The sequence below is a fragment of the Miniopterus natalensis genome, chromosome 4 (genome assembly GCF_054644295.1).
Source record: "Miniopterus natalensis isolate mMinNat1 chromosome 4, mMinNat1.hap1, whole genome shotgun sequence".
NCBI classification, from domain to species: domain Eukaryota; kingdom Metazoa; phylum Chordata; class Mammalia; order Chiroptera; family Miniopteridae; genus Miniopterus; species Miniopterus natalensis.
Genome location: NC_142084.1, coordinates 60566823 through 60589318, shown reverse-complemented (window position 1 = coordinate 60589318; position 22496 = coordinate 60566823). Strand labels below are relative to the sequence as shown.

The window sequence follows — 22496 nt, the reverse complement described above, 5'->3', positions numbered from 1 at the left end:
GGAAATAACAGATAAAACTGTGAATAGGTCTAAAATCCCCCAAATGAGTTAAAGCAAGGGTTGGATTAATAAAGCTAGGAGAGGAAGCATGTATTGCATATCTAGACATCTGTGTTTCTTTAAATTTGGTTCTTCACTTTATCTCGTAGCTCATACATTTCTTTAACCTTTGGTTAAACAACTCAAACTACTATCTTGATCAAGAGTATGTTTTAACAAAAAGACTTGATTGATAGGTGCATGCCGTTGCGCCTTCTCTCAGGCTCTGCCCCACTGTGGGGCTACAGGCAGCCCACTGCTCCTCGAAGCTTCCAGACCTGCCTCAGTGAGGCTTACGTGGAGAGAAGTGCCCAGCGCTTTCCAGAGGACGGGCTTTGCACTTCTAAATTTATTAAGTGACAGCAACCATGACAATTACCAGCTAAGAAAATAACATGAGGGCAGTAACTTGAAAATAAAATTGTCTTAACAGGTCATGTAATTATTTGAATAAAATGCGTGTTCCGGGTTTGGCATTCCACTGCAACACAGGCATGTGCTTGGGGCAATGGACCCAATAACAACTGTCTGCATACATGGCTGTGGATTTAAGAAAGTTACCCCCCCAAACAAAAGCAGCTGGCGAGGCCAAGTATTGTGGCTGCCCTGTCCCTCCCTTGAGTCTGAGGACTAGGCTCATTGTGTCCTCTCCTCTCTCCCTGCTGTCTTCCCAGGAGGAGGACTTCGTCCAACCCAGCAGCCGAGAGGAGGCCCAGCAGCTATGGGAGGCTGAGAGGCTCAAGATGCGGCAGATCCTGGACAAGCAGCAGAGGCAGATGGTGGAAGATTACCAGTGGCTGAGGCAGGAGGAGAAATCCTTGGTGAGCAGCCGCTGAGCTGTGGGTGGGAAGGGACAGCATTCTCAGCAGCGCTGCTGAGGACAGTTTGATAAAAGTGCTTGCATGGAGAGATGTCCATGCCATTGTGTCCTTTTGTGTCCGATTCTGCCTCCCTAGCTGACCCAAGTGAATGCTTCCCATGCATTTTTGGGGTTTGTAGTTCTGGAATTCTAAGTCCTTATTTTGGTTTCCTCCTCTGCAGGACCCCATGGTTCATATGAATGACAAGTCCCCGTTGGTAAGTCACCAGGAGAGGTCTCTGCTTTAGAGTGAAGGCCTGGGAAGTCCTCATAGACAGCAGGACCCCAGCTCCACGCCCTGGGCCTGCACATCTCTTCCTTTCTGCCTCTAACCTTGGGAGTGGGTCCCCTCTCTCTCCTCTGACCTCCACGATGCCCCTTTCCTGAGCTCTCACTTGATTTACACCCACAGTTCCCTCAGCCTCTTAGGAAGGAGGGACGCCCCTCTAGGTCACTTTTGGTCAGGAGCTCCCCAGAGCCTCCCCCAGCCCCCACATGGCTATGATCTCTGAACCTCTAAATGCACTGTTGAGGGGGTGGGAACAGGTGAAGGCAGGGAGTGGGTTGCCCCCAGAGCCACATTAGTGATGTGTTCTTTCCTTCCTTCCAGACCCCAGAGAAGGAGGCTGGCTACAGTAAGTATTTGCGCCCATCCTCTTGGTGGGCGTTTCCACTTGACATCTTGTGTTGAGCCACCGTCCTTGCTCACTGCCCACTGTAGAGAGCACTGGAGTGCAGTTGCGGTTTTAAGAAGTGTCTGCCTGGTTTTTACCCAGCGTGTCAGAGAGGTTCAGTCTTGGAGTTGATGGCTACCCTTCCACTCCAGCTGTTGCCCCATGCTCTCCCTGCCCGTGCCTTCTCTCAGCTCTCTCTCTGTCCCGGGTCCTTGGTCCTCTCTCTGGTTTATCTCCTTGCGTTTGTTCGGAGGAGGTGATGATCTTCTCTTTCTTCCTACCCCTCCATCATTCTGTTGGGGGCTCCTCATGAAGGAAAATCAAGTGGTTCCACTGGCTTCTCTCCGCCGATGCTCATCGTCCTGGGTCTGAGGGATGAAAGGGAGAAAAAGGGTGGCCAAGCCCTCAGGGTCTCTCCAAAGGCCCCTGCTGAGGGTGGGATGGAGGAGCTTACAGTTCACCAGGCTCATCTTTATCATCCTATATGGGTGGGACCTTTATGGTGAAGGTGACAGTGACAGTTAAGACGTTGGCATCAGTCACCGAGAATTAAACACAAGCCAAACACAGAACTAAGTTGCTTACAGATGTCAACATGTTTAATCTTACAGCAACTCTGAGATAAGACAATTTATTATTATGCCTTACAAAGGTCATGAAGGCACAAGGAGGTTAAGGAACTTATCCAAAGCCACACGGCTGCTAATTAACACAGCTTAGATTTGAGTCCAGGCTCCAGGGACCTTTCTGAGCAACCCTCTTACTTGACAGATGAAAATTAGGGCCCAGGGAGTGTAAGTGAGCTGACCCATGTCACACAGCCCTTTGGTGGCAGAGGTGAGAGTAGAACCAGGTCTTGTGACTTCCTCTCCGGGGCTGACTCTTCCAGCAGCTCCACAGGGCTGTGTGTCTCTTTGCTTCTCAAAGTGGGGCATGAATAGTGTGGTTCTTCTGCGGTTTCACTTCCTTGACTCCCCAAATGCTCAAAGCAGACTATCGGGCACTTCTCACAGATCTACCCCACCAGCTACTGTGGCACCATGCTGGGGGTTCCGCAGCCGCCTGCTGCCTTCCCAGAGTGAAGCTTGTTCCCAGTGACTGCCAAGGCCAGAGTGTGTGCTGTTCCTCAGGGTGGGACACAGGCTCACAGGGGCTGGGACACCCTCTGCAGTCATTCTATCTCTGCTGTGACTTAGCTTTTTCTTTCTATAAGTGGACAACAGTTCTTGTCCCTGACTACCGGAGGGCCATCTTCTGGAATTAGGGTTTCATTTTTCAGGGTCTCCTGGTAGTAGAGGAGAGGGGAGTGGCTTGGTTATCAGCAGGTACAAAGGGAGGGCCCAGGCTGCTGAGATCCTCCCTCACTCTCCTTCCTTTTCCAGCGGAGTTCACGGGTCCCCCACAGAAGCCACCGCGGCTGTGTGCACAGGTATGTGCTGTCTCTGCCAAAGCTGGTAATGAATTTGAATCAGGGCTCCCCAGGACTGAAGACGGTGGGCTGCGAAGATTTCAGAGGCCCTCAGAAATAATCTAGTCCAATATCCTCAAGATATAGCTGAGGCCCAGAGAGGGAAGTGCCTTGTCTAAGGCCATACAGCTAATCCATGAAAAAACAAGGGGAAGACCAGTCCCTGTCTCCCAGGCCTCCTCCCCGACCTGAAGGAAAGCCCATTGGTCCTGCCCTAGGAACAGGAGGTGGGGCCCGCTTCCTCTCTCAAGTGTGCACCCTTAGCTTTCAGCGCCCACATTGTTCGGCACCCAGATCTCGGGATGGGCGCTGCTTTTCCTCACTCTGAACGGTGGTTCTCAGCCTTGGCTGCCCATTAGAATCACCTGAGGAGCTTTCAAAACTCACCTGGCCTCCATGTCAGGTGATGGTTCAGTTGGCCTGGTGCGTAGCTGGCCACCAGTGTTCTTAAAGGCTCCTGGCAGGTTCTAGTGTGGGAACCACGGCCTGGAAGCAGAAGGGAAGGGTGCACCCAGTACAGGGCACTGTTGTTTTGGAGAAGAGTCTTTTCAAACTGGGCTGGTGGCTGAGTTGGCACCTATAGTGCGTGCCCAGGAAAGAATGAGCATCCCCCTGACTCGAGACTCCCCCACCAGTCTATCCAGCCCACAGCCAACCTGGATCGGACCGACGACATGGTGTACCTCAATGTCATGGAGCTGGTGCGGGCTGTGCTGGAACTCAAGAATGAGCTCTGTCAGCTGCCCCCCGAGGCCTATGTGGTGGTGGTGAAGGTGAGCACCAGGGGCAGAGCCCGGACAGGGGAGGTGGAGGTGCTCATCACAGCCCTGGAAGGAAGTGGGGAGGGGCTGAGCTTCCCAGTCTGCCCAGAAAGGGTCTTTTCCAGGAAGACCCCCATTAGAGCAAGGTGGTCAAAGGGCATTGAGCCTCAGGTAGCCTCGGAAGGCAGGTATCGACCAGGAGTGCTCTTCCCAAGGGACACATGCTTTCTTCAAAAGCAAAAGGTGACAGTTGCCTTGCCCTTTCTCTCCCAGAACGTGGGCCTGACCCTCCGGAAGCTCATCGGGAGTGTGGACAATATCCTGCCTTCCTTGCCATTGTCTTCACGGACGGAGGTGAGTGTCCTTGTCTCAGATAGTGCTGCCGGCTCCCCTTCACTCCACCTGCCCTGGCTGTGTTTCACACAGGAGGCTCACAAGGGCCACCTGGGCAGTCTCATTTCTGCCTGCTGAGCCTTCAGCAGGTGGCCCTGCTCAGCATATCTGAGCAGGTACCACAAGGGAGCTCAGTGGGCACCTGGGGACCTAGCTGTCTTCCTACGGCCAGTTTCCCAGTTTAGGTCTCAGACAGCTACAGCGCTGTCTTAATGTGTGAGGATGTGCCAAGGAGAGTACACCTTGGCTTTAGCCCCATAGGACCCATTGCAGACTTCCCACCTCCAGAACTGTAAGAGGATAAATCTGTGTTGTTTTAAGCCACTACGTTTGCGGTACTTCTCACCGCAGCAATAGGAACCTCATGCAGTGCCTCTGCACATTTGCTGGATGTCCATCTGGAAACCAGATTTAGAATCTTAAAGAAGCCCACAGCCCCTACCAGGCTGTGGTTTGATGTGGCATCTCCTTGTGGTCAGTCACTTGGCACAGGTGACCACTGAATCCCCAACATCTGTGACTGCTCAAGGACAGTGTGGGTGAGGAGGATTCACGGCCTTCCTCTGGGAGGCAGCAGCCCACAGAGGAGCCCAGGCTGAGCTGCCCTGTCCGACAGGAGAGCATCTTACCCTCGGCATGAGGTCTCAGTCACTCATCTCACCTGATAAATACCCTCGAGTGCTGAGCATGCACTCGGAAGTGTGCTAAACGCCAGGGCACATGGCAGTAAACAACTCCCTACAGCTCAAACCACTGTCCCAGAGCTCCTGATCTCATGGTAGATAGCTAACAAATGAATAAATGCCCTTGCCCTCCAACCATCCACTTAAATATTGGGCCAGCACATGAAGATGTTATGATAAAAGGAGGGCCTGTGGGGTTGGATCAGACTGGGATGGCCTGGGAGCCTGGGGGCTGGGATGTCTACAATGTCAGTCCTTGGTGACTTGGCTCCAGCTCATACAGGACCTTGGACTCAACCTTGGCCTGGGTCTGGCTAGTCCCCCAGAGAACTTCTGACTACCTCAGCCAACACTGAGGCGGACACTTGTGTGGCTTAGGCTCCCAGCCTCTCCTGTGCACTCTTCCTGCAGATTGAAGGGACCCAGAAACTGCTCAACAAGGACCTGGCAGAGCTCATCAATAAGATGCGACTGGCCCAGCAAAATGCCGTGACCTCCCTGAGCGAGGAGTGCAAGCGACAGATGCTCACGGCCTCCCATACCCTGGCCGTGGACGCCAAGAACCTGCTCGATGCCGTGGACCAGGCCAAGGTTCTGGCCAATCTGGCTCACCCACCTGCAGAGTGATAGAGGGTGGGCGCCACCTGCCTGCGTCTTCGCCCCCGCCTGTCGCCTCTCGTGTACCTCCCTTGCCCCTGGCCCTGCCCTGCCTTCGGTCATATGGGTCTTCTCAGGGGGAAGGCCGAGGGGAGTCCTTCCCTTGCCACTTTGCACGAGCCCCTCTCCCTACCCGACCCCAAGACTGTGCTGCTCAGGCCGCAGCTGGACAGAGGGGACTCAGGGCTGTAGAGTCCAGGGGGTGACAAAGAGGGCTCAGAGGGAACACAGCTGCCACTGCCACGGGCCACTCCCTCCTCACACCTGCCTGGCCTGCTGGGGGTCCCACTGATATCCCTAGTGACCATGATGGCTTTATGCATGGACATAGCGGCCATTTGGGAACCAAACTATTCCTTCTTCCTCTTCTGCCCATGGAAGTCCCCCGAAGCCGAGGTGCCAAGAGGGGCTTCCTTTTGCAGAGTGGACAGTTGGTGAGACGAGGGATGGACCCAGCTTTCTTGTACAGTGTATATTGGAATTTATTTAATGTGAGTTTTGTCTGGACTGACAGCCATGTGACCCCTGGAGGGGGCACCTGGGACACAGTCCAGCAACAGGCTATTGGGAGACCGGACACAGGATGCTGTGTTGTCAACACGCCAAGTGTCGAGGAGAAGGGGAGTCGAGGCCAAACAGGGCTTGGACCACAGCCCGCTTTCCTCCTCACTCCTGCTTTTCTCTCTCTCTCCATATTTTGCCCCCTCCTTTCTTCCTCCTTTCCTGTACCCCTTTCTCACGGGCTCCCGCCCCCCTCCTTCTCTCTCGTGTTTGTGCAGAACAACCTTTCCGTTCTTTCTATTTGACTTGTGGATGAATTAAAATTGTACATTTGCACTGTGGTTTCTTTGTTTTGTTTGTTTGATCTGCTGTTGCAGGGAAACACTGACCTCAAGCCACAGCCCTGGAAGAAACTGATTGTGCTCAGTTGGGCGTAGATCAAGGGCTGATGTCTGGGCTCAACCCAGGGGTGCCTGGTGATATCCAGGCAGTGGGGTCAGATATGAGCCCCAGCCCCTTTGCCCCTGACCAAAGGGACATTTTCCAGTAGGGACCCAGGGCAGCCCCCTACACAGCCACATGAGGAATGCTAGTGGAATGGCTCTCTCCCAGCTGGCATCCCAACAACCAGGGCTCTAGGGGAGGTTCTGGTGGTCCTGGAGATGCTGGCAAGAGGTCCCACAGCTAAATGAACAGCAGCTTCGATTTTATTTGATCTCTTTACTCACATGCAAGATGGATGGGAGACAGACTAACATAAGGGAACATCACTACACCAGGAGATCCAGGCTGGGAGAGCCAGGAGGGAGGAGACCAGAGGCTGTGTGCGTAGAAGCAGGAAGGGGCCAGAAACCAGAATGGGCCACTGAGTGGGGGGTCTTGGGAGACAATGGAGGAGCAGAGGCTGGGGCTGGGGCGTCTCGAGTTTCCACTTGGTCTGTCAGGGAGAGGCAAGTGGGGGCTTTGGAAGGAGAGGACCCCAAAGATCAAAGGGAAACTGGAAGCTCGCCCTACTCAGCTTCTTGCCTGGGGTCTCCACACAGACCCAAGAACCCAGTGCCCACATCTTTTAGCTGCTGGGGCTCCGCCCTGGGGAAGTGGAACTGGATGGGTCACAGGTGAGGCATGATCCCCCAGCTAAACTCCCAAGGTTCGAGAACAGACTGCCCAGGGCGGTTCAGAGTAGGTCAGACACATTGTGGGGCTTTGGGGACAGGGAGGGCAGGCTGGGAAGGGAAGCGGTCCTGGGTCCTGCAGTGTTTGCATTTACACAGCAGTTGTGGGGTCCAAAGCAATCCACTTGCTCCCCTCAGCCACTCAGAACAAATATCCTGAGTGCCCACTACCACTTGCCCTGTGGAGAAAGGGAGGAAGCAAACTGCAAGCTTGAGGTGAATCAAGAGTGGCTCGGGATGGCCTTGTGGTTTGTCCACATGAGTTGAAGGGCAGATGGCTCCCCTGTAGACAAGGATTCTCAAAACTTCTCGGGGTAGCCTGGTGCTGAACCAGCTTTGGGGGTGGGGTGAGGGCTAAAGGTAAGGGCTTGACCAGGGCTTACAAGAGTTTCCGGGTAGGTGGGCTGGCCCAACTACCAGCATCCAACCATGCACCCTCCTCCCTCTGCCCGGGGGTCCGCCCTGCAGTTCCACTCTGCCTGTGGCCTGCCTCCTCCTTCCTCCCTCCCACCCTACTGTTAGAACTGCAGTCTCATTCTCCGAACTTCTCTACCTGGTTCAGAGCCACCCCAACCCACCTTCCCAGCCGCCAGCCACTGCTCCCCACTCAGGAGCCCAGCCTCAGCCTGGCTGTTCATTCCTGTATCCAAAGCGCTGCTCATAGAGCCCTTCTGCCCCCTGTGGCACCCTCGCCCTTCCTTTGAGGTCTGTGTTCTGTTGCTCTTCGCCTGGTCCCACCCTCGCCCTCTGCTCCCCTTTTCAACCCTCCTGTCACTCAGTGTCTGTATAGCTCCTTCAGGAGACTCTCATACGCTTCACATTGTCACCACCGTATCATGACCTTCTGCAGAGCAAGTGCCTTCTTTTCTTGCCCCTCAGCATCCAAAACAGGGCGCTGTGCCCAGTAGCTTCTCAGCGCATAGTACAATCCTGCCAAGTGAAGGGGGTCAGGAAGTCTTTGATGACTGGGCCAGTGTTGGGACGCCATGGAGAGGCACCTGCAGTCACGTGGTGTTGGCCCCAAAGGTGGACTCTAGAGGCAGCAGCAAAGATGGTCAGCAGTGCCACCTTTGAGCCAAAGCCAGGGATAGGAAATCAGATCATTCCAGCCAGGAACGGGGGAAGGAACAGTCCCACGGTCCCCAGGATGCAGACGATGATGAACAGCCAGAGAAATATCCTGTCAATCACCATGGCCACATACTTCCAGTCTTCCTTCACCTGCAGGTGGAGTGGACTCAGTGACAGGGGCTAGGCCTTGGGAAAGGGTTCCTGTAAAAATGGCAGAGGGGGCAAGGGGGCCCCACTGAGACCTTGAGAAGCTAAAGTGGGGGTGGGTGTGTGGAAAACAGGGTTGTTTTAAGACTCAATGCTTTCCTAAGTGATTCCTGCCCTGTCCTACCCTTGGGACAACCCAAAGCCTTCCCTGAGGCTCTCAAGTTCCAGGTAAGAGAGGCTGGAGGGACACAAGAAGGTTCTAGAACCACCCACAGGCCTATAGTGGTTTAAACACACTACCCAGTACTTATAAAATGGTGAAGACTTTGCTGCCCTCAGGTTGCTTCCCAGCCCCCATTCACCCACCCCCTCCAGGAGACGGAGAAGGGGGTGGTGAGGGTAGGTGGGGCCCAAGGAAGGTTGGGGGAGTACTTTGTGGAATTTGGGCTCACAGCCCAGGCAAGTGGGTCTGAACTCCTAGCTGCTCCCAGACTAGATAACGACTAATGTTTCTTATCTACTCAACAAGGCCACCCAATGACCTTTGGGCCTTTCACCCTTCCCTAGGCTGTTAAGAAGAATTCTGTGATCCTGGGCAGTGGCTGGCTCACCTAGTAATGTGGGACATAGCAGGGGCCAGGAAGGGGAGCCCGCCTGGCACAGCCAAGCTTCCTAAGGGTTTGTGAGTGAGCAGTGAAGCTCACAAAATGCCCAGGGCCCACAAAAAAGAGGAGGGGGAGACCGTCAGGGCAAAGGGGGAAGGCTGGCATGCGCAGCCTGACATATGGTCTCTCCTGATGATCCTCCCTCCTCCTCCCCTGCCCCTCCCCCCCCACCAGTGGGGTAATGGTGAGAAACGGTGTGAGGATGGCGAGAATAGCATGAGAAGCTCCCAGCTGCAATCCCTCCCTCAGTTTTGCTGCCTCCCGGTTAGGCTTAGCTGGGGCATTCTTGACTGCTGGCCTGCCACCGCCAATTCGTGTTTTAAGAGTTGCCAGCTAGCCCGGCCAGGCGTGGCTCAGTAGTTGAGCATGGACCTAGGATCCAGGCGATCGGGGTTCGATTCCTGGTCAGGGCACATGCCCGGGTTGCGGGCTTGATCCCCAGTTGGGGGCGTGCAAGAGGCAGCCAATCGATGACTCTCTCATCATTGATGTTTCTATCTCTCTCTCTTCCTCTCCTTTCCTCTCTCTGAAATCAATAAAGATATATTTCAAAAAACACACGAGTTGCCAGCTAGACATTCTCCATCACTATTATTCCACACTCCCAAAGGAGAGGGGTCCTCTCATGAAGGAGACGGGGTTGGCCCAACCCAACCCCCTGGGGTAAGGTGATTCCCTACGAGGCTGATAGTGACCCAGGGGAGGGGCCCAGCCCCAACTCACTGAAGAGTCAGCATCCTCAGACCGCAGGTGATCAGCAATATAGTGCACGCCTTCCAGCGCCTTCTGCATGCGAAGTGACAGCAGGCGCCCACCCTTCTGCAATGGGGCCTCCACCTTGGGACCTGAGGCCCTTTGGTGCAGATCGCCGTGGCTGTAGAGGACACCCATGGAGGGGGACGACACCCACTGGTCTTCCTCTTCCTCCTCTTCCTCTTCCCTCTCCTGTGCATCCATGTTGGTCTCCAGCCAGTGGTAGGAGGGCCCAAGCTTCAGATCTGGGGAGCCACAGAGCTCCAAGGGTGGCAGAGGCCGTTTCATCAGAAGCCACCGGGGCACACAGCCCAGAAAGGCCACTCGCACCCAGTGGGGCATGTTGTGGGTGCTGGGGGAGCGGTGATGGACATTGAGGACAAAGACGGTGATGACGATGGACAGGGTGACGAAGATCATGGTGAAGAGCAGGTACTCGCCAATGAGCGGGATGACCAGGGAGGTGGAGGGGATGATCTCGGTGATGAGCAGGAGGAAGACAGTGAGCGAGAGCAGCACAGAAATGCACAGTGTGATCTTTTCGCCGCAGTCGGAGGGCAGGTAGAAGACCAGCACGGTGAGGCAGGAGATGAGCAGGCAGGGGGTGATGAGGTTGATGGTGTAGAAGAGGGGCAGGCGCCGGATGACAAAGTAGTAGGTGACATCGGGGTAGATCTCGGCGCAGCAGTCGTACTTCTTGCTGTTGTACGTGCCTGTGGCGTTGACGATCGCCCACTCGCCGCTCTCCCAGTAGTCCTTCAGGTCCACGGTCTGCTCCATCTGCTCCAGGTCAATCTTGGCCTTGTCGTATGTCCAGGAGCCGAACTTCATCTTGCAGTTCTGCTGGTCGAAGGGGAAGAAGGTGACGTCGATGCTGCAGGAGCTCTTGTAGATGGCCGGGGGCACCCAGTGCACGGTGCCCGTGGAGAAGAGGTGGGCCTTGGTCATGTGGTTCACCACAAACTCCCCATCTGCACTGAGGAGAGGAGAGCACATGGAGGGCCTGGCACACCTACCTGCCCAATAACAAAGCCAGATCTGGCCAAGCTGGGTTTGAAGCCAGTGTGTGGGACTCTCCCAGCACATTTATAGCTACTGGAGTTGTCTTTCCAAGCACCTGTTTTTAAATTACAAAGGTAGGCATTTCGAAGAATATGAAAATATTCCAAGAATGTCAAAAACAGCCACTATTAACATTCTGATGTTATACATACCTTATATATTTGATATGTAACATTTTTACATATTTATGACAATGGAGTATGTGTAGTTTGATTTTTCTGTTTGTAGTCATTTAATAGTTTAAAGTGATTATTTATGAGCATGTTTTCTCTCCCCAGCAAATGGTAAGGCCCTCCAATGGGAGTCATGTCTTGTCCACCTGGGAATTTTAGCACCTTGCTGAGAAGAGACCCAACATCTTTGCTAGTAAAAGAAGGTAATTCCTTGACACCATCCATTTACCATGCATTTCTGAGCCAGCCTCACCCACTAGGGCCTAAATGGGAGCTGAGGGGGGACACAATGTGAGACTCAGCCTGCCCTTAGGGAACCAAGAGGAAATGAGAGGCAGCCCAAACACCCACCACACAAGGGAGGCAGTTTGACCACAGCACTCTGAGGGCTGGCCGAGCTCCTCAAGGACTGTGGGGGGACACCTCTGGCTGGAGTGAGCAGGGTCACCATGAAAGTGGCCATTTGAACAAGGCCTTGACCGACGATGGTAGGATGTGGCGGAGAGATGAGGTGAAGGGGGTCCCAGAAGAGACCCCTCCAGAACAAGAAACAGAGGCGGAAGGAGACAATTCATAGGGTGTGCTTCGATCAGAGGGGCAGGGCCTGCTGGGTCATGGAGCTGGACGTCTAAGGGCCCACCGGGGTTCTGGGGACACTGGAATAGTGACCAGTCAGTGGGGCTTCCTGGGAGCCTGAGTCCCTGATTATCCCTGGGAGGTGATACAAAGTATTCCAAGCTAGAGATTAGAAAATGGGAACCTTTTAAAGAAAGGTTGGAAACTGAAACTTTGAAGGAGAGTAACAGGTCAGGGCAAAAGTTTAAAAACCTTTAAAGGCATTTTTGTCATCACACATAATCACCACTAGATGGCAACATGGGCCCTGTTTTGAGGAAGGAAAGCGCACTTTCTTGATCTTCCTGTAAACCTGGAAAAGGGCTTTTGGGTGGAGGAGATCCTTCTTTAAGTGTAAGAATTTGGTTTGGACTTTTGTCCTATTGTAAGAATTATCTGTTATATTCAAGCAACACTGGCCGAAGCCTTATTAGCAGTCCTAAAACTCCAGGGCATATCTGATGCTAAGGACTTTGCTTCTATCTTCTGCCAGATGCACAGGAAGCAGAAACTAGATGGATCTTGGGTACGGGCTCCGGGACACAAAAACATGGGGTGAGGTGTCCGTGCTTCTGGTGGCAGCAACAGACACCAGGCACCCGCGGTGTTAAACCTCCCAGATAACCCATGCTGTTTACAGAAATGGCTCCAGTGAGAGGGTATCATTGTCAGTCTCCTCTGACCTACCTGGAGGCACCAAAACTCCAGCAGTGGACCTTTCCCCTCTGTTTTATTGTTGTTTTTTTAAAAAAAGGCTTTTCCAAATTTGGGTCAAATGAATTGGGAAATGCTGGGCTGAATTGGCTTCTTGGCTGCACAACTTCTAACATTTAAATGCTACTGTGTACTGACATTTTCCAAAGGAACAGTAGGGTCAACAGTGTTATCCAGAATTATTTGACTACAGGGCCATTTTTCACATCTATTCATATCTCTAGGAATTCCTTAGAGCCCCATGTTAGAAAACATTTTAGATGAACATAGTGCCAAATATCTTTTAATTTTAAATTCTTGACTTCTAAATGAAGAACTATCTGCTACCAAACACTATAAGTAAAATTATAGGTCTCTATTTCTTCTATCAAAAAAAATAGACTGTTGCCCAGCTGGCGTGGCTCAGCAGTCAAGCATCGACCTATGATCCAGGAGACCGGGATTCGATTCCTGGTCAGGGCACATCCTGGGTTGTGGGCTCAATCCCCAGTAGGCAGCCAATCAATGACTCCCTCATCACTGATGTTTCGATCTCTCTCTCTGAAATCTCTCCCTTCCTCTCTCTGAAATCAATAAAAATATATTTAAAAAAAATAAACTCTCTCCCCAGGGCTCTTTTTAGACTCCCCTGCCTTTTATTGGCTTCTAGTCATTATGCTCAAAGACTGGTCCTTTTTAGTCTTGAATACAAGGCAACTATAAGTAATATGATTTTAAAAAATACCCACACCAAGTGAGCTTGCTCCCTTGAAGGGAGGGTGTTACCTCGAAGGGAGCAACACTGCCACCCTGCAATACTCCAGCCCTTAGGCATTGTTTTCACAGCCTGCACCAACCACGTTTTTCAAATAATAGTGTTGGCAAATCTGTGTCCCACTAGCACAGCACCAGGCACTGATGCATAGTAGGTGCTCAGTAAATATGGGTGTATGAGTAAGAGAACAAAATGAAAGAAATAGAGAAATCAAGAGAAAAGGTAAGAGTGGGGGGTACTAGTAGCAAAGCAGAACGTGAGATGGGGCAGCGAAGGTGAGACACGAGGGGGGCACTTCCCAAGTCCAACCCAGAAACTCCTTCCAGGGGGCCTCCCAGGCGACTTCCCAGGACCCCAGCGGCTTCCTACTTGTTGTAGAGGACAATGTCAGGGATCCAGATCATCTCCGAAGGGACTCGGAGGGATGTGATGTTTCCGAACTCGGCCGGGTTCCAGCGCAGCTTGTGGTCACTCCACTCCTGCGTGTGGGGAGGGGAGTCAGGGCACCTGGTCCTGCGGGAGAGGAGGTCTCGGGGCAAACACAGGGCAGCCTGGGGCCGCCCAGCAGCAGGGTTCAGGAGCAACACGGAGCTCCTCATCCAGCCCCAGGGAGTAGAAAGGGCTCCGAGCTGGGAATCGGGAGGCTGCTCTAACACGCCCGGCCCTCTCTCCTTCGCCAGGCTCTAGTGTTCAGAGTTCCTGGCACTCTTAGTCAATAAGTCATCCTAGTCCCACCTCTATTCCTCATTCTGCCACTTCCTAACTGGACGACTTCGGGGGACCACAGCAGTCATTTGCAGCAGCATTTTTAATGCATCACAATTTACAAAGTTTTTTGCAGTCAATGGGAGAGCTGGGCAGGAAATGCCAAGCAGGTAGAAGTGTTTTTCCCTTTAACAGATAAGGAAACTGAGGACCAGAGAGGTAAAAACCTGCCAGAATATTCAGCAGAGAGTCAACCAGTGACTTTCAAATTGTGCTCCAGTGCGCCCTCCAGGAGCCCCAGCAGGGCTCACACCACCCGATCCAAGGGAATCTGTTTTCTCCCCAAACCAGGTTAGTCTTACTCTCTGAAGTTTCCTCTACGGCATTGTCATAAGTGGAGACTATATGTGGACGTGCGTGTTTATTGATTTAGAGCCTCTGTAAGGTCCATGAAGCCAAGGACAACATCTGCATTGCTAGCACCAGGCCTCTGGTAGATGCTCAATAAATGAGTATCCCAACAATGAAAAAACTCCAAAGTTGTCCCTTCTGGACCAAAAAGGAACAATTATCCCCAGCAGAGAATGACTGGTATTGACACACAAGCCTGTCCTTTGCTTCACAGAAGCTTATAATAATGAAAATAATAACCATTTATAAATCAACTACGTTGGGGGCCCCTAAATCATTCTTTCTAATCATCGCGACAATCAACGAGCTGGGGTGAGGAGAGTGAGGGAGGGGTGCGCTGCTAGTAGGTGGCAGCACTGGGCTTGATTCCCCGCCTCCCCAGCCCCAGGCCGGCCCTAAGTAGAGGGGCCGTTTTGCTTTTGCACATTTGCACTAACACAGAGCAGTGTTGCAACCTGGAAAAGGCCCCGTGCATGATGCCTTTTCCCTCTAGGGACAGTCGTGTAACATTTACACAAATGCGTCAGCCTGGGTATGGACCAGGAAGGAGAGCAAGCAGGCACCTGAGAGGAAAAGCACTGGCCCTGCTCCCGCCTTCACCACGGAGGGGCCCTCACCTGCTTTAGCCAGACGTTGGTGGTCATCATTTGGTTCTTCTCATCCTGGCCAGTAGGCAGCGGGAGAGAGGGTAAGAGCAGTTAGAGTGATGGAACCAGCCTCAGCAGACAGGGTGACTGGGAGGGCTGATTCAAGCCCCTCTCTCACCAGAAGGTCCTCTTATATGATACAGCAAGCCCAGCCCAGCCAACACCCTACCTCACGCTGGACCCCTTACTCAGATTCTTCAGGATCACCCAGGCCACTTGGGTCCTCTGGACTTGTGTCCAGTGGAAATAGTACAGCATCTAGGAAACCCACCGCTAACTCAGTGCCCTCCCAGGAGGGGCTCCGGGGCTGGGAGGGAGGGAAGCTCTGATTGAGGTGCTCTTGGGGGACCGGAAGGGGAAGGGCTGGAGCTAGGGAGCGAGGGAGGACGCCAGGAAAGGGGCCTGCTATCTGGGGCTGATCCCAAGGGCCCAAAGGGTGGCGGGGCAGGCATACCACATCGATGAGCTGGGCGATGGACAGCCCGAAGCGCACGATGACCACGTCCGAGGTGTTGGGCACTGGCCGTGCCCAGCGGTTGTAGCCCCTAAAGAGGTGTTTGAAGAGGCGATCCTCGGCTTGGGTGTGGGGGGCTCGCTGCTCTGACACTGTGGGACAGGCAGGAAGAGTGGGGTCCCTGGGAGTCCATGGGGGTGGGTGCTCAATTCCCTCTCCCATCAAATCAGAGCCACTCAACCTCACTGAGCCTCAGTTTCCTCATCTGCAAATTGGGGACTCTACCCAGAACCTATCTCACAACGCTGTTGATGAGTAAATATAATAGTGTACATAAGAACTTAAAGCAACCAGCATGGTTAGAGCTCAAGAAATGTCAGTTGCTCTGTGACTATTTGCTAAGGAGGCATGGAAATAAATGTTGGGAGGGGTGTCCAGGCAGAGCAGGGGGGAAGAAGTCAGACACAGAGACCAGGTTTAGCCTAGGGCTGAGGAGCTAGGAAAAAAGTGTCCCAAAATTGTCTGATGGAACTCCTCATGTCTGCTCTTTGAACAGCTAAACCTCTTAGGGGTCTGCTGCCTGAGCAAGAGGAGACTAAAATGCAGAAAAGCGTATCAATAGCGATAGTCGCCATGTATTGAGAGCCAGCTGTGTACCAGGTGCTAGTCACAGACTCTCATTTCATGTGATCCTTACAATCGACCTGGGGGGCTCACAGCCCGATTGGCATTTACAGATGAGGGACCTTGAAGCCAGGGGAGGTTCAAGGTAACCCAGCTGCCAGTGTCAGAGCTGTGAGCGCCCCGCTCCACTCTCACTGTGGAATGAGCTACTTAAAGTCCCTGCAGATTTGCTGGTTGCTATGAGCCCGCCTGCAGGGGTTTCCTCCACAGCCCGTGAGCTTGCAGGTGTGGCATGATGTCCTAGTGATGACGCTCACTCACCTGCTGGCATCAGAAGGAGCCACCACAGGCCAAGCTTTGTCATGGGTGGGAGTGCAGGATGGGAGGGGCCCATGGCTTCAGAGGAGAGGCCTCGCTTGGACATCAGAAGGAGGGCAGGCCAGGGCTTTGCTGTGGGTTGAACCTCGGCAGCTTCCCCAGCAGGGCCGCAAGCTGCTGACAGGCAGAGCTCCCGCTGGATTCCACGCAGCTCCCTCTCACCGCCAAACCTGAGCAAGCCCAGGAGAGTGTCTTAGGGGCATGCACCCTAGATACAGATGTGCCTTTGCTCCCCACACTCCACACAGGTGTGAAAGGTCAGTGACCAGGCCTCCCAGGAGGAGAGGGCTCTTGGGCTCTCCCTGGTTTGAAGAACCAGCATCTTTCACTTTCTCAGGGTCAACCAGCTACTCTGCCCTAAGATAAGCCCTGACCCACTGGGCAGAGGAGGCCACAAGATGAGACCAAAGTCCTCGTTTTTCTGACCTCAGTGTTACATGTGTAAAATAAGGATAAACATACTGAAAAGGGTGGCCAAAAGAAGAATTTCGGTGCTATTTATGCTAGCCAAAAGCTGGAAGCACCCAAAGGCCAGTCCACTGAATGGATCAACAAAACATAGTACGTCCATACAATGGAATACTATGCAGCCATAAAAAAGAATGTGGTGCTGACACACGCTACAGCATGAATGAACCTTGAAAACGTTATGCAAAATGAAAGACACCCAACGCAAAAGGCTGCATATTCTATGATATATGCAGATGAAATGTCCAGAATAGGTAAATCTATGGAGACAGGAAGCAGATTAGCGATTGCAGGGTTGGGGGAAAGGGAGAAGAGGTAGTGACTGCAAATGGTACAAGTTTCTGTTTGGGTGATAAAAATGTCCTGCAATTAAATAGTGGTGATGGTTGCACAACTCTGTGAATATACTAAAATTCACCAAATTGTACGTTTTAAATAGGTGAATTTTATGGTATGCAAATTATAGGTGAATTTTATGGTATGCAAATTATATCTCCAAAAAAGCTGTTATTGAAAAATAATTAAACATCTTCTGGAGTTATAAGAAATAGCCAACTCTCTTTAGACTGTAGAGATGGTAATATAAACCAAATCACAGGTAGCTGATTCGAAAACTGATTCTAGTTATGAGGAGGACACTGCTGTCAAAGATGTGAGAGAGTTGAGGGAAAGCATATTTTTAAGTTAATGTATTATTTTATATAGTACGTGATTTAAAACATGTGTCTCTGGAAAATGTAGTAAATATTATCCTAAAAAGTTTACATATTCAAGTTAGTGCTTAAAGAAAACAACCTTCTTTATTGGAAGACTGGGATTGTCTTATGTTCAGGCGCATATTGTACATATCAGTGTGTTAGGCTTTGGCCAGGTCCTCAGGATAGTGCTGACTCTCAATCCAGATAACGGGCACTGGGGTTTCCTTTTAAGATGCTGAGAATACTCTGGAACTAGATAGGGGTGATAATTTGTACAACATTGTGAATGTACTAAATGTCACTAATGGTAAATTTTATATTGTGTATATTTTACCACAATTTAAAAAGAAAAAAGGATATGAGTGAAAGTGCTTTAGCAGTGCCACCGCTGAGTACATGTTGGAATCAGAATTATTATTAATGGAGTCACAAAACCTGTTCAGTCTGGAGACAGAGAAGAAGGGAAAGAAGGAAAATTCCAGATTCTCATCTGCTCACCCACTCCTGCTTTGGGGCATGACTTTGCTCAGTTAGCCCCATTGGTTCCAAAGCTCTGCCAAGAGGCCCGTGTTCCCAGAGGTCTTCCCTCCAGGCTTTTTACAACTCCTTCTATTGGGACGTTCTCCCTGAGACTGAGTCTGATTCTGCATAAACCTCGGAGATGCCTGAGTTGAGCTGAGTGAGTTGAGTTGAATTTAAAGACTCTGGTGTCGCCACCTACTAAATTTCATCCACACCTGGGGAAAACTGCAGGACAAGGGAAGTTTTTTTCTCTGCTTTCTGCCCTCATTCCAAACCTGACAAGCACAGAGCTCCCTTTCTCGTTCTTTTCTCTCTCCCATCCTCTGCCCTAGTCAACTTAGGATTCTCATGTGTCCTATCCCTTCCTAACTTACCTGGGGATGTCAGTGACTTCACTACTACCTGACCGCTACCATCACCACCATCTAGAAGTTTTGTTTGCTTGTTAAAATGAAGAGAAGTTTTAAAATGCAGTTGTTCAGCCCGGCTGGCGTGGCTCAGTGGTTGAGCGTCGACCTATGATCCAGGAGGTCCTGGTTCAGTTCTGGGCCAGGGCACATGCCCGGGTTGCGGGCTTGATTCCCAGTAGGGCAATTGTGGGAGGCAGCCCGTCAATGACTCTCTCTCATCACTGATGTTTCTAATTCTCCCTCTCCCTTCCTCTCTCTGAAATTAATAAAAATGTTTTTGTTTTTTTTTAATTAAATTCAGTTGTTCAGTGCTCTTATCACCCATGCGTGAAGAGTCTCTGCTTTGTTTTTGGTTAGCTGCAAGAAAACAGGGCTGGGCAAGTGCAGGGAAAGAAGATTCCAGGGTCCCCTTGAATGACAACTCCTAGATTTTCCTAAGAACTATTTGTTTTTGTGTAACTTTTGTGCCTTTGACTTCATTTGGGCATCACATCACCTGTAGGAGGGCATGGGGAAGAGATATTATTATCTCTTTTATGTAAATTTTTAAAATACTGATGTTCTAAAATGTTGACTGATTTGCTTCTAAACTATAATGTGGTAAAGTGCTACCCAGTGGCACCAACCAGGAGGGCGATTTTGTGAGCACCTCGGCCAGTACTTGCATGTGTTCTACAGTCATCTAATACTACGACTGTCGTTGCTGAGCCACTGCCAGAGCTGAGGTCTGCAGCCGACCAGGTGGTGAGGAAGGAAAGCTACCCCACCCCAAAGCCAGACTCACCTAGATCCAAGGTTGATCTTCTATGTGCAAATTCACTCACTCCTCCAAGGACAGGCATCCGTAAATGAGATTCAGTCGACTCTGGAGGACATATCCCTGCAAGATGCCTCAAATTTGCATCCCTTGTAATTAGCCCACTATGATAATTTCATTAATTTGTCGCTGGAAGCCAAAGGAGCAATTGTTCCAGGTAATTGACAGTAATTAGAGTAACCTTCTGCCTCCCAATTAGAAAGATACTAAAAGAGAAAGAGCCCAAACCCTTTGATCCTGGAAGTGGCTGGGTTGGCAGGCTTGGAGAGAGGTGGCTGTGAGGTGATGTCCCTGCATGTAAAGTGGACCTGGGTGAATTGAGGTCCACAGAAAAACCAACACAAAAATAGTGCATATGCGAAGGGCTCAGACACCAGCGTTCCTGCTGAGCTTGTATTGCTGCTGATGTATGAGGGTGCCCAGACCCCCCACCCCAACTCACTGCAGCCTCTGTCGCCCACCTCTGGAATCCTGGTCCCATTGAAGTCAGGGTTACTTGGGCTCGCTTCTTTGTCCATCTTCCTACTGCAGCTGGTTTTCAACTTCACACCCACCAGGTCACTTTCTACTCTTTTCAGAGGCACCGACTCCTCCAGAAAGTCTGCTCAGATCCCGTCAGCCCCTCCCCGCCAGCAGCACCCCCACCGCCCCCAGGGTGGGCGTCTCAGCTCTCCCACAATCCAATACCCCAAAGGAAGTCCTTCGATGAAAGGAAATAATACTGTTTCTTCTTCCAAATCATTTCACTAAAGGTCCTTAGGGGAGAGGGAGCATAGTGGTGGCTCTTATATCTGCTCTGCTCAATAAATGAATCAATTGCAAAAGCTTGACGTCTCGAGGTTGGGTGAATCTTGAAAGGTCATCTGGGTCACCACACCAGCTGATGTAGGAATCCTCTCCACAGATTCTAGCCTCAGAAAACCCCCGGAATGGAGAACTTGCTACCTTCCAAGGCAGTGAATACCACTGATGTCTGTGTTGTTCTTAAAGGACACAGAGTATTTACTAAATGAATCAATAAGTGACAAAAGAAAGAATAGGAGTAATAATGACATCGCAGCAGACTCACTAGAGTAAAGCGGTAACTCCTGAAACCGAGCTACCCTTCCGAGTGGGAAGGGTTGCCTGTCGCTGTACTCTGAACAGCCCCGGCAGGGACAACCAGAAGACTAACATTTTTCTAGGAACAGGCAACTTCCAGCACTCTGACACACCCCCTCCTAGGTACCCAGAAGCTACTGACCTGCTAGTATCCCTTGGACCTCACCCCCACAATGTTCCCATACCCACAGTGTCCCCAACATAAGCCTTGGGAGCATCTTTCTTACCTATGGCCACAGAAGAAGACGGGCCATTCAAAGAATGCAGAGAACCAGCCTGGCTTGGAGATTCTGGTCAGCTGACAAAAGTCTACCCCGAACCAGAGAGGCAGGAGCAGAGCAGAGCCGGGTGGCTTCATTTCATAGTCAAACAGAGGCGAGGGCAGGACACACCTTGGCAGATGAGGAGGATCTGACTGAGGTTCCAGCTGGTTTCCTGGGGAGGGCTGGACAGGTTCTGCAAGCAGGTCGGTTTGCCTGGAACTCTCAGCTCTGGCAGCCAGGGAAGCTTCGTGCAGGCGCCACTGAGGAGGGGGCCGTGGAGAGCTTGACACAAAGGCTTCTGCAGGCACAAGGCGAACCAGGGCGCAGGAGGGACTGCTGGCTTGGCGAGCACACAGAGTCACGCTCCTTCTCTCCCTCTCTCTCCCTCTCTCTCTCAATCTCTCTCTCTCTCTCTCACACACACACTCACACACACCCTCTCTGGAGGAGAGGAGGAGGAGCCTGACTATTCAGTCTGTGTCCAGTGGGGACAGACAACAGATTTGCTTTCCCTTGTCCAGTTACTAGGATGTTTTGCTCTTTGCTTTGAAGGACCCCATGCCCCTGGATCATTGCCTTGGCCCCTGACCCACCCTCAGGTGGGGAATCTCCTGGGTCCTGGGTCTGTCTGTCGACAGAGCCGTATAGTTTTGAGTAAAAGAGTACAGAGGACAGAGTCACCGGACAGCCAGCCTACAGTTCTCTCCTTGCCCTTCTCCTCTGGAGGAACCCCCATCTCCCCCAGCCGGCCTCCTGTGCGAACACCAGGTCACTCCTGCTGCCACCTGGTTGGTCTGCAGCTTGCCTGCGACCTCTCAGCGTCCTTGCTGGTGACCTTGCCTTCTATTACTCAGAGAAGCAAGGCCATCCTCCCCCCAACCACAAACAGAGCCTTGGCTTCCTTCCTTCTAGCATCAAACCAGGAGTCCTGTTCCTCCTCCCGTGCATGGCAAAGTAAACGCCTGTGGTCTTAATAGTGTCCCATCTATTAACTGTCCCCAGCCTTCTCAGGTCTTCATCTCTCTCTCCTACTTGTTCCTTCCCCTCAGCCCATAGATAAGTTCATACTCCATCCTGAAAACACTCTCTGGCTTCCACCTTCCCCTTAAGCTACTTGCTATTTCATCCCTTATTTTGTTAAAGCAAAGGACAGCCCCAGACATAACTGCCAGGGATTGGTTTCTGGCTTTGCTCCTTAAAAGCCGTGTGATTTGGGGCAGGTCTCTTAAGCTTTCTGTGCCTCAGTTTCCTCATATGTAAAAGGATGGTGTAAATAATGGTTCCTACTTCATAAGCTTGTTGTGAGGAGTAAATAGTATGAATTAAAAGCTTAGACTAGTGAAATAATATATGTATATATGCATTTACACATGTGTATATGATTAGTAATATTCTTATGAGAAAATTAAGACTAAAAATACAAAGAAATTATAAAATACCCATATTCTCACTACCCATAATTAACAAATGTTAGTATTTCACCATATTTACTTTCATGTTGATATATGTGTGTATAGATGTACATACATCTCTCTTTCTATGTGTGTTTATATAAATTATTCAAGTATTTAATGCATACATTGTCCAGAGAGAAAGACAGGACGATGGAAGGAAGGAAAGAAGGAAAAGAGAAAGAGACAGAAATGAGGAAAGAGAATAATCATAGATTGTATCAATCAGGATTCTTGGTTACAAGCAATAAAAACCTATTGATTTACTTTAAAGCAGCAAATGATTTTATCCAAGGACAATGGATAGTTCACAGAAGCACTTAGAGAGCTAGAGAACCACTTGGGACCCAGGTGAGATCAGGAAAACATCAGCCAGACTGGAG

The 22496-nt window shown here is 51.2% G+C and overlaps 2 protein-coding genes across 2 annotated transcripts in view; one reads left to right on the top strand and one right to left on the bottom strand.

Annotated features, from left to right (window-relative positions):
- The window catches only part of PTK2B (protein tyrosine kinase 2 beta), a 116551-nt gene extending 110885 nt beyond the window's left edge, over positions 1-5666 (top strand). Inside the window, exons 25-31 of the mRNA XM_016214842.2 lie at positions 714-860; positions 1081-1116; positions 1509-1533; positions 2955-3001; positions 3676-3813; positions 4075-4155; positions 5289-5666. Of these exons, the coding sequence (XP_016070328.1) occupies positions 714-860; positions 1081-1116; positions 1509-1533; positions 2955-3001; positions 3676-3813; positions 4075-4155; positions 5289-5504 (690 nt within the window). The 3' untranslated portion in view covers positions 5505-5666. The remainder of the gene's footprint in view (positions 1-713; positions 861-1080; positions 1117-1508; positions 1534-2954; positions 3002-3675; positions 3814-4074; positions 4156-5288) is intronic.
- A 2617-nt stretch (positions 5667-8283) lies between these two features.
- Positions 8284-16399, bottom strand: CHRNA2 (cholinergic receptor nicotinic alpha 2 subunit). The gene is made up of 6 exons (XM_016214846.2): positions 16327-16399; positions 15382-15533; positions 14898-14942; positions 13534-13643; positions 9817-10822; positions 8284-8431 (listed from the first exon to the last, which is right to left on the bottom strand). The coding sequence occupies exons 1-6, from the start codon at positions 16397-16399 to the stop codon at positions 8306-8308; spliced, it is 1512 nt and encodes a 503-aa protein (XP_016070332.2). The 3' UTR covers positions 8284-8305.
- Between the last annotated feature and the right edge of the window lie 6097 nt (positions 16400-22496).